The sequence below is a fragment of the Balaenoptera ricei genome, chromosome X, assembly GCF_028023285.1.
Source record: "Balaenoptera ricei isolate mBalRic1 chromosome X, mBalRic1.hap2, whole genome shotgun sequence".
In the NCBI taxonomy this organism is placed as follows: Eukaryota; Metazoa; Chordata; class Mammalia; order Artiodactyla; family Balaenopteridae; genus Balaenoptera; species Balaenoptera ricei.
Window position 1 is genome coordinate 34,960,147 of NC_082660.1, and position 12,210 is coordinate 34,972,356.

General features: G+C 40.8%; 1 protein-coding gene across 1 annotated transcript in view; it reads left to right on the forward strand.

Moving 5' to 3' along the window:
* Positions 1 to 8,437: 8,437 nt before the first annotated feature.
* XK (X-linked Kx blood group antigen, Kell and VPS13A binding protein) overlaps positions 8,438 to 12,210 on the forward strand; it is a 49,542-nt gene continuing 45,769 nt past the window's right edge. The window contains exon 1 of the mRNA XM_059910814.1: positions 8,438 to 8,853. Coding sequence (XP_059766797.1) covers positions 8,609 to 8,853 — 245 coding nt within the window. The 5' untranslated portion in view covers positions 8,438 to 8,608. The remainder of the gene's footprint in view (positions 8,854 to 12,210) is intronic.

Here is a 12,210-nt window from a genome sequence, read left to right on the forward strand (position 1 = left end):
TGGTTTTGAAAAGCATGCACGTTTGTAGCTCATTGTTTCATTTTCACATCCTCAGATATAAGTATATAAAATTGGCCTCAATTGTTCATCTTTGAACATACTCAGATTGGGGCAATACCACATAAATAGCAGCTTTCAGGTGACTCCCAAAGTTGGGTTCTACAAGTTCTTTCATGAATGGTCAAGGACCTCTCAGAAAGCCTTAAGACAAAATGCCTTCTACAAAGTAGTCTCCTTTTGAAATGAGAGTGGTAGCTGCTTTCCACCATCTGGATTTAAATTCATTTCATCTGACCCCTATAGGCTGACGGTAATAAGCATTCAATATACAGGGCTTTATATAGAACGCATGCTTTTTTCATCGTCCAGCAACACTTCAAGGTGATTTACGTAATTGATCCAAAGTCTCACAGGATGTTGTTGTGCTAATCGTTGTGAAAAGACAACCATTTTGTCAAATCCAAGAAAAGGCCATGTTTGTATCTTTATGAATTGACACCTCAGTAAATTAGAAACAAGGGTAAGCTTGTTTAGCACTTAAACATGTTGAACGTTTCTATTTTCCTGAGAGAGTAGAATTACAACTTTGGGTAGGTCTTCTTCTATCTTGTTTTCCCAAGAAATGGGAAAAAGACCCTTTAGTGTTGCTGTAGAAAAGTGTGGCATGTCACTTCTTGTTTAATTAACCAAGCTGTTCCCTTCAATGTAATATTCTTTTTTGAATAGCGCTGAAGTGTGTTGCCTCTTGAAGGCTATGAGGGGATTTTCACCACCACTAGTATAACTTTAATGTTATTTACTATATGTGATGCGAACAATTATAAACCTGAAGGTAACAGTGGAAATTTGAGGATAGATTGAAAGAATCTCTCAACAATGGGGGAGACTGCGTTATACTTGGAGAAGAGGAAGTTTTGGAAAATATTACAACTCCGTGTATTTTGTTTCATTAACACAATTATGTACCTTCTCCTTCATGTACCCCCTGCCATGTATCTTTATTTTGCCTAATCCCATTTCAGTCATCAGATTTTACTTTTTTATTCCATTTGTAACCTGGTAACTGAGAACAGAGGTTTGAGAGCATATATTCCCCTGTGCTTCTTTAGGTAATTGACTACACTATTAAGATAATTGTATTCACTTTCTGATAACTCTGAGAAACAGAGTCATTTTCTTGGCCTGTGCTAAATTGGAACTTTTCCATGGCAATTTGTATCTTTAACTTTCTTTGACACACTTAAGATTTTAATCAAGACACTGTTCAAATTGTTTCAATTTCTGTAGAGAGCAAATCTCACTAATTTCAATGCAACAAATGTAAGTTTGTGATTTATAGCCATGTTCAGGGAACACATGATTAAAAGAAAAAACATTAGTAATGCAAAGAGCCCTGTTTTGGAAATCTCAAATCCTTGCTCGGTGACCTCCATGGGCAGCTATAATCACCATCATCACCCTCTCCACCTCACAGGGTAGTCAGTGATAAAATGGATATAAGAGAGTTTTATAATAGGCAGGTCCTTTATATGTTTAAAAGGGAAGCTATATTTTAAGTACCTATTACGTGCATACAAAACCATGCTCAATTATGACTTCAAGTAAGCATTTCAGCCAAATGGAATCTCCCTGTCTGGATGCAGAGCTTGGAGTCTGGATCACTTGATGGGTAAAAACAAAGTATGTTCTTTATATTCTAGAACCAATCCTGACTATAGCATTTGTGCCTCAGAAAGTTCTGATTCACTGGGGCTGAGTAGAAATGAATAGGCTGGTTCACTGAGGAGCTCCTTTTAATGGAAATATTTATTTTGCTCACTGGAAACAAAGGATTACAGTGCCAGTAACTTGAGAAAAGGAGCTGCAGGCTAGGTCTGCAGAGAAAACATGAACTGGGGAATAAAGTAATTTGGAGTTGAGTTTGGTCTGCACTTTGATTCAGGCCTCAGAACTGCATGACATAGAGCAATAGAAATATACTCTCCACGGCATTATAAGGCCTTCCTTTGGGGACCTGGAAGGAAACACTGTCCCAAATCGATAGAGAAATGACGAAGCCTCATATTCGCCAAGGCCGGGTGATTTTGGCATAAACTTGGCAAGGAAAGCAAATGAGAAGGCAGACAAGGGGGTGGGTGGAGGAAAGCTTGCCTCAGCCCAGCATCTCAGCGTGAGTTGTGGAGGCACGTTCATTGCTGCTAAAAACCAGTCATCTTAGTCATGGGTTTTATTGCTTCCTGGGACCACTAATCCCAAACCACCCCTGATTCAGCAACTTCTTGTTCTCCTTCTCCTCTTAAATAGTAGGTTCTGATTTTTTTTTTTCCTGTGTCTGCTTAATCATGTGACCTCCTGTCACCTGGAGGGCAGGCTTTCTCCTTATCTCTTCCATCCACGTCAGTTGGTAGCTAAGAGCTCCAGGCTCAGGAAGGCTGGACTCCCCTCTGGGTGGAAGGGCCGATCTCAAGGTCAGCAGCGGAAGGAGTTGGACCCATTCTGCAGTCACATCACAGGTCCAAGACAGGCTAGCCGGGGTGCAGCTGTTCACGAGAGGAGAACAACGGCTGCGTTTATCCTGCTTCTCCTCCATAAAGAAACCTGGTCATTTTATTTGTACTGCTGTGGGGAAAATAAAAAAAAACAAAGTTCATGCTACATTAAATATCTGGGCCTCCTGCATTATCATAAATCTCATACTGGGGGAGGGTGCCCTCTCCTTGTTTCTTTTTTTTTTTTTTTTTTTTTTTTAAAACGTGATAATCCATTTATTTATTTATTTATTTATTTATGGCTGTGTTGGGTCTTCGTTTCTGTGCGAGGGCTCTCTCCAGTTATGGCAAGTGGGGACCACTCTTCATCGCAGTGCGCCGGCCTCTCACTATCACGGCCTCTCTTGTTGTGGAGCACAAGCTCCAGATGCGCAGGCTCAGTAATTGTGGCTCACGGGCCTAGTTGCTCCGTGGCATGTGGGATCCTCCCAGACCAGGGCTCGAACCCGTGTCCCCTGCATTGGCAGGCAGACTCTCAACCACTGCGCCACCAGGGAAGCCCCTCCTTGTTTCTTTAATTGCAAGTGGTAATGAATTGAGGCCTGATGGATGAGGCCTTTGGGGTGGAAAATATATTTGTTTTTATTTTCTCAAAGTACTGAACCTTGTCATTTCCACGTGGACTTCTCCACAAATGACAAAGTCCCTTATCTGCAGAATTTCCAGCACCTCTTTTGCGTTTGTGTACCCATTACCCCCCCTGAACTGAATTTGAAAAAATAATTTAAAATGAAAACCAAATCATCCATATTTTTATTCTTTGCCCGGGGTGGGGGTTGGTGAATAGCATGATTAAAAGAGCAGATGACCCTTTCTTCCTTGCCTTTCTCCTCCACACACAATATCCAGGAAGGAGAGGGAGAGAGGGAAAAAGATACACGAGCCTTGACTGCCAAAGACTCTGAAAACACAGTTTGCAAGGACTTCCTGTTTGTTTCCTGTTTGGGTTTTTTGTTTTTGTCCCTATAGGAAATAGTTTGTGGGTGTGTCTGTGTGTGTGTGAAAGAGAGAGAGAGGGAGGGAGAGAGACTGACTTAGAGTCAGAATCACATATGAAATAAAACCCCACATTTAGCTCGGAGATGTATCTGAATGAACAGATATATGCAAGCGTAAACATTAATGAGTGGCTCTTCATTGTGTGTTAACTGCTCTCTAATAAATTACCAGGTAATTAATGAGGGCTCTAGTTATACTTCGAGTTGTCTATCTTAAGCATTCATTTTCATTAAAACTTCTGCTGCCAGGTTAAAGCCATTAGTAGCCATCTTGTAGAAGAGAACAGATGTGACTTTCACAAATAGAGCCGCCAATGTGAGCCACATATGTAGTTTTAAAATTTTCTAGCAGCCACATTAAAAGTGTGAAAAAAGTGAAATTAACTTTAATGATGTAGTTGATTTAACTCAGTCTATCCAAAATATTATCATTTCAACATGTAATCAATATAAAGTTATTAATGAGATATTTGACAGTTTTTGGTACTGACTCTTCAAAATCTGGTGTGTATTTTACACTTACTACACATCTCCAGTCGGACTAGCCACACTTCAAGTGCTCAAGAGCCACATGTGGGTTGGCTGTTGCGTTGGACAGCAGGGCTAGTGTCCCTCTGCTGTGTCACAGTATTGAGAAGGTCCTCCTACAGCGTATGTGTATTTTTGTTGTTACAAGAGAAAATGGAAACCAAACGCTACATGTTACTTGAGTACTGCGGTGTTTCCCCAAGTGCAGGACACTAGGATCAAGAGCTGCCCTGTGGAAAAATAGATTCGGTGATGAAATAAGTTAGGAAAGTTCTATTCTTGTACCCCCTTTTGGAGATTTACATGGTGTGCTAACATAGCACAGACTCTGAGAAAACTCTCTTGGGTAAAGGAACCTATTTGGAAGTTGAGTTCTGTGTCTGTAAGGTTCCACCTCCTGAGTGTGACTGTTACCCAGCTACCACTATAACAACATGGTTAGTCTGGCATGGTACATTTATGGTATGCTTATAATATTTTTTTTTCCTACCGAGGTGTTCTAACACCCCTTGCCTCCCCCCGCCCACCCCGCCAGGCCCATGAAAGATACCAGAACAATGGTTCTGTCCCTGAGTATTTATCCCCATTAATTATCTTGCCCTCACAAAAACCTGAGGTCATTCTTTACTACACTTTTGGGGACAAGAATTCTGGAAATTACCACAAGAGTCTCTGCGTAAGGAAAACTGTGTCTTCCCCTCCTCCACTCTTTTCAGAGCCTATCTCTACTTATTCTTTGTATTCAGAATCACCCGAGAGCCAAGATATGTCTTCTTGATCTAGAACCACCTACTAAATTGAAACCAGCAGATGGCTGTAATGTCTTGTACGTGGACCAGATTTTCAGAAAGTACCCAAATACACACCTTCCTCTCATTCTTTCAGAAATGATGAGAACTCTACAAAGATGAGGGGAGAAACATCTGAGTGTGTGTATGTGTAAACACGGAATACAGTTTCATAAGTAGAGTAATACCGTTCCTGCTAATGCTTTTTAAAAAAATATTTTGTGTGTGGTGTTAATTTACATGCTTTAATGTATACTGTTATTGTAAAGTGTGTAAAGTAGTTGTGACAGCAGTCAGTTTGAAGAAGATATACACTATACTTGACAACTGTCAATCTTTAGCAAATGATCTTTTTGCCTTTGTTTTAGTGGGACCTCTGACGCTGCCCCCGTAAGTTTTGTTTTATGATCTGTACTGAAGTGGCAATTACCAGTTAAACAACTTCTGTCGCTGAATTTGGTCCACGTTGACTGTCGTAATGCTTATATGTGGATGTATTTAAATAAGATTGATTTAAATGATCTGTTTTGTCTCTGTTTTTTAGCACTTTAGTGTTTCAATATTAGAGATGTCTTCTGAAGACTCTAGCAGCAGTAGAATCCCTTTGCTCTTGAAAACGCAAATTATACCATGAGTTTCATATAGACTTTCCAGAAGTAGGAGTGGAACATTCTAAGTACAAAAGTTTGGCTTTAGAATCTGTCTGATTAGGAAGGGTAGTCCATTCCCTAAACAGGTAACAGCCTTCCCAACTTTGAACATCTGGGGGAGCTCTACTTGGAAAAGAAGTCTGAATTTTAATCTCATGGATTTAATGGCGCTAAATTAACACAAATTTTTAAAATGGATTTTGTAGAATCCAATTATTAGGGGAAATCATTTAGCAAAGCCATATACTGGGGAATAGTCAAACACCACGTGCTAGTTTTGGAATGTGCATTTCCCAAGTGAATAGAATTTACTTCACCAAAAAGATTTTTCTGCACAATTCACAATACTTACAGAAATATGATTGTATCTTTGGAGAAAAAAAAAAGCTCACCTCTCTAATGATACATTTCACATTCACTAGTAAACTAGTGTAATTCCTTAATTATTTGGGGGGGGATGCAAAAGAATAATCTGTCCATAGAATATAACTGCTTATTCCTAACTGTATTTAGGAACGAATATATACTATTATTTAAAGTACTATTGAATTTTGAAGAACTGCTCAATAAATTCATATTATTAATAAAATTGTACTCTTTACAATACATTTGCCTCAGCACAAATGCAGTTAAAAACATAAATTTATTTTAAAATACACCAAATACTACAGATTAGTTATCATGACTTTAAAATTCTAATTTCCAATAGCATTAAATCCCACACCAGTTATGTGTTGTATATAACTAAAACGTTTAAAGTCTTGCACACAAAATGAGAGGCTTCTTCAAAAATGCCTTTTTTGCCAAAAACAGGTTCTACGACCTATTGCTAATTATTATATTTCTTTAGGGGTACTTTGAAGCGCTTTCAAAGACATATCTGTAGCAGTTAGATCTAAATTTAGAGCAGAACATTCTGTCAGATATTTTGCCATATCACAAAATGTTGTAGTACTGTATTTTATAATAAAACCAAATTCTCAAGTATTCTGGTATATTACGTATTATTATAGCAAAAAACCACTTTCTAGCTGTCTATTATTGTGTATATAATATTTTAAGAAAATAATGGGTATTTCAGTCCAAGCAAGAAAGTATAACGCAATACGTGACATTCAGTTGATCTTTAGTCAAAATCCATTTAGGTATTTGACAGGGAAACTAGCAATCATACGCTTGAATGTATACATTATTCTCAAGAACAAAATGGCAAACGATAATACATAAAGACATAGTCACTGGGGCAAGTTAGCTGGTGTGCAGACTGAAAAGGATCAACTTGCCAATGCTCATCAGATTTTTTGTTATTGGTTGTTCCTGGAGGGGGAAGTGCTACAGTCAGTTGATGTTGCCTCCCCTTAGGTGGGGGACTTGCTCACAGTCAGTGCATGGTATAGTGAAATCTCTTTGGAAGCAGGGTTGAGTCAGAAGCTTAGAGATGCACCTCACTGTCTTTAAAACAATGTTCTGAGCACTGTGATCTTTCCAAATGTGTTTTCTGTATTTGTTTTGTACTGTAGAAAATAATACACCATAAACTGGACTCGGTAGTGTTTCAAGCGATGTTATTTATTGGCTTATTGCCCCCCGCATATTTAGGGACAGTTTACTTAATAATATAAAACCTGTGATAATCCTTTGCCTTAAAAATAAAATCTAATGCTAAATATTGAGTGTGCTCTAATAATTTTAAGCTACAGATTAATTTTTCCTTTAACACTTAAGAAAGTGTCAAATAAAATATTACACGAATACTCTGTGGAGTGTTGCTGCCTATTCTGTTCTTGTGACAGTATGTGTATCTTGATCCAGGACATGATGACCTGCTGGGTTCTATAAATAGATATTAGTAATCCTTTTAGAGAATGGGCCTGGCACTTAGCTGTGAGCTGAATACCTCCCCTTAACTCTTATAAATAGATTTTCCCATGCCACAGAAGAATGAAGAAAAACAGCCCTTCATGTTCTCTCTCGACAATTTTTGTCTTGATTCCTACTGAATCTTCACATTTTATTTGTGTTGCCATCATATTCCTAAATAGAAAAATGCCAGAGATGCCTGAAGATGGATGAAATCACCTAATTTCAGCAGGGAAAGGGATCTTGCAATTATTCAAGTGCAGTTTCTTATGGAACAGTTAGAACCCGAGTTGTAGAGAGGTTTAGTGACTGCTCAAGCTCTGAGCGACAAGGGTGGGCTGACCCCATCCTGATGTCCAGAAGATTGTCACAGCTCCAATAAATGAAAAGGAACTGTGTTAGTCTTGGGGCTGGCACACAGCAGCAAGTAGAGGGAGATATGGCGTGGGCTAGAAAACCATTTCCTTATTAGGTCCTGGTCTTCGCCTGGCTGATTTAATCAGTTATAGAGGAATATATTTTGAAGGCAGTTTTTCTGCGAAAGAAAGCGTTGGCTCTTAGGGATTATCACAGATGCTCTTTCACCTTGGAAGCAATGCTTCAGACTTGGCCCAGTGAAAAGGTACATCCTGGGTGCGTGATAATACACTTGTACTTTGAAAAGCATCTGTGTGGTCTGCTTATTTTTAAGTGACCGGACACGCTGGTCCTTTGAGGAATTAGGCGTTATTTAGGTCCAGAAAAGAGAGACTGGGCTGGAAAGGCATCCTGACCCCGATTCCGGGCCCCATGGGCTGCGGGTTTTCGAAGGGATGTGACGGTTTCCCACGCGAGCGCCGACCAAAGGGCTCTAGGACCCAGCGGCTGCGCGCGGGGCCGGCGGGGCCCGCCGCCTCCTGTGGGGCTCGGCGCGGGCTGTAGCTGGGCGCGGGTTCGCGGCCTGCCCACGCATCGTCACCGCAGAGACGCGGCGGGCACTGAGGCGCGCGGGCGGCGCACGGTGCGCGTGGGCGTGGCCCGACCCGGCCGCGCGCCCCGCCCCAGCCCCGCCGGTTTGCTTGACCCCAGGCCCAGCTCCAGGGCCCGGGTCTCGCGCCCTTGGCGGGCAGCGCAAAGCGCGGGAGCAGTTGGGGCCGGGCATGCCGGGAGCCCCCGGGGCAGCCGCCGCCGCCGCCGCCACCACCACCGCTACCGCCACCGCGTCTGTCGCCGGTGCGCGCCGCTGACGCGCGGAGATGAAATTCCCGGGCTCGGTGCTGGCGTCCGTGTTCCTGTTCGTGGCCGAGACGACGGCGGCGCTGTACCTGAGCAGCACCTACCGCTCGGGCGGGGACGGCATGTGGCAGGCGCTGACGCTGCTCTTCTCACTGCTGCCCTGCGCCCTTGTGCAGCTCACGCTCCTCTTCGTGCACCGCGACTTCAGCCGCGACCGGCCGCTCGTGCTGCTGCTGCACCTGCTACAGCTCGGGCCACTCTTCAGGTGCGTGCGGGACCCCCGGCGGCGGGGTCGGGCCTCCCGGGGAAGGGGACAGGTGGCCGGAGTCGCGGACCGGGCCCAGGCCGGCCCGCTCGGCTCCTCAGCTCCACCGTCGCTGTCACAGGAATGCGACAGGAACCTGGGAGAGTGGGAACCGAGCCGGGGCGTACCGCCTTCCTGTTAGGGGCGAGCGTAGGAAATTGCTGATAGTCAACTGAATTTGACGAACAGAAAGGTCAGGTTTATACACTTCGACCTCATAAAAGACATGCTTTCCCTGAGATCAGGTGGGATCTGGCAGGATGAGTTTGTGTCGTGACGGGGCTTTAGGAAGTGGGTTCTAAATGGCCGTTAGAGTAGAAGTGTATACAGCTGATTGAATTTAAAGTGATCAAACACGTGGAGTGTGCCAGGCACTGTTCTGGCGTGTTACAAATATTAACTTACGTAATTCTCATACATGACATACATGACTCTAGAAATCCACGCATCATTTCTTTTCTCTCGGATGTGGAACATACGGGGTTGTAGAAATGTCTTCGGGGCCCTGCCTAACTTCTAAACGCAGTCAATGAAGTTGGAACACAAGTGCCATGAAGACCCCAACACTTGCTGGGCGTTAAGAAACATTTCTGTGACATTTCTGGAACATTTCTGTTCCAGACATTTCTGTGACATTTCTGGAAATTAAATTGTATTAACACAAAGCAAGTAGAAAAATTCCTGGTAATGAAGTAGAGTTTGGCTTATCTAAGGACCATGAAGAGAGTTTTAAATGTGTTGTTTTGATATCTTTCATCTCTGTAGGAAAAGCAAAACAAAGGGTTTCTATCTGGATTAGAAACAAATTTATAATACTGAACTTTAGATGTAGGTGGTAGAAGAATTGGAAGAGGTGGAAAGGCCAGAGACGCAAGAGTGGTAATTTCTGGATGATGGAGTTATGGGTGATCTTCATTTTCTCCTGAAAAATATAGAAAAGTGCGTCATTTACTCCTTTATTATACTTTTCTACATGTTTCAGTTTTTACAGTAAAAATATTTTAACTTTATTAAAGAAAGAAAAAGTTTGGTGCTTTGGAGAGAGAACTTCTCAACTATAAATAAAGTTTAAACACCATAAAGAGACCTATTTCCAGAAAATTCTGAATGGGTCATTGTCTTTTGGGGGGAAAAACAAAATAAAACATAAAAAACAAAGGAATAAACAACCCGCTTCCGTTAACAAGGGCGCTTTCATTCTAATGCAGCTGATTTCTTTCAAGAAGATATTGGGCCCATGCTGAGATACGCAAAATGTGGTTCCAAGCCTCTTAGCTTCCAGATGAAAAGAAAAGCAACTTGATGTTGTGTATTAGCGTGACTTAATATCTTACTGCAAGTTCTTCCTGCTGACTGATTCTACTCTAACTGTAAGACATCAGCTTCACATAAAGATCAAAATTATTTCCCCCAAACAAAGGAGAGTCTCTCTTCCCTTCTAATCGATTGGACTTAGTAATATTTTAAAACAGTTTTGGGATAATTTAGCTCTGTTTAGTTTGGGGTGGGTACTAACTAACCAAACTCATGTTCTTTTTAGGTGAGATGATGATTTTGAGTTCACTCAGTTCAGCTGCATTACATTACACTGAAATGATTATGGGCTAAAGACTACAAACTAGGCCCCGCTCCTTCTTTAGGGAGGCATTGGGAGAGCACCATATTTCATTTATGTCAGTCTTATATTTAAAACTGTAGTTGCAATTTGAAGGGTTGTTTCCTCATTAAGCCTAGGTTGGAACAATACGAACATTGAATAATGTCTTGAATTTATTTTTTTCTATTTTAAGGACAGTCTTACTGTGAATGATAATAGATATTCTGGAAAACCAGAGTGGGGAAAAGCACCTCTTAACAACAGCAAAATTTGTTTATCATTCTTTTACAGTTATGTTAATTTTTTTAATGAATTGGGAGAAGGAGTAAATATAAATGAGTTACAGGTTCAAGGAATTTTCCCCCATTCTTCTTCACTGGTATAATGAGGAAAAATGGTACATAAAAATCTGTCTTTATAAAGTAAAAGCTAAGAAGTTCTAGTAATTTTTTTATTCAAGTATAGTTGATGTACAATATTATGTAAGTTACAGGTGTACAATATATAGCGATTCACAATTTTAAAGGTTATACTCCATTTATAGTTATTATAAAATATAGGCTGTATTGCCCATGTTGTACAATATATCCTTATAGCTTATTTTATACCTAATAGTTTGTACCCCTTAATCTCCTACCCCTATATTGGCCCTCCCCCTTCCCTCTCCCCACTGGTAACCACTAGTTTGTTCTCTATATCTGTGAGTCTAGTATTTTTTATAGAACATTGCAAAATGATTCACCATTGTACTTCTCTCTTTAGTAAACTTTCAAAAGACTTTAAAATAATAATAGCCTATATTTGAAGAGTTTTCTTGTTGTTGCTTGCAAAGTGCTTTTACATACAGTATTTAATTCCATCCACTGTAAAACCTTGTGAGCTAACTGTCATTATCTTTTTTTTACAGTTGAGAATTGAGGCTCAGTGAGATTATGCAAGTGGCTTTTCTTTCTTTTTAACCAGTTTGGTGCTTGTGTAGCTTCTCAGAGCATGTGTGTCATAGGAAGATAACGTGGCGTATAGGAAATCATAATCAGTATTTCTTTTGAAAACGTGTTTTTATTAACTACCTTAGAGGGTCTCTGGTACCACAGATTATTTGTGCTGACACCAACATGCATGGTTTCAGCTAAGGAATAAACTCCTTCCACTATGGTGCTTGAAAATGGGATAAAGTGGAAAAAAAAAAATAGATCAACCTGCTGATTACCTACATTAGGAATCAGCAAACTATGCCCCACAGGTGAAATCCGCCTATGGCCTGTTTTTGTAAATAAATTTTTATTGGGACACAGCCATGCTCATTCATTTCTGCGTAGTCTGTGGCTGCCTTTGCACTACAGTGGTAGAGTTGAGTAGTTGCAATAGAGACCAGGGCCTGCAAAGCCTAAAATATTTACTCTTTGTAAATACAGAAAATGTTTGCCAAACTTTGGTCTACACAATACTGAAAAAGTACCTTGAATGATTTTGATGAAAATACTTAATTTATGGCTACATTTAGACAACTTCTCAAGTAAAACAAAACAAAACAAAAAACATTTGGAGTAATTGTATGAGTCTTGCCGAATTCCAAGAAGAATAGTAGAGTGTGTTTCTTATCAGTTTTCTTAACCAGTAGTGGCAAATAGCAGAAGTCTTAGGGCCTTTCACAAATTTATTAAACACCTACTACATGTGAAACTCTGTGCTAAGATTTTTATTAGTTGGGAAAAACAGTG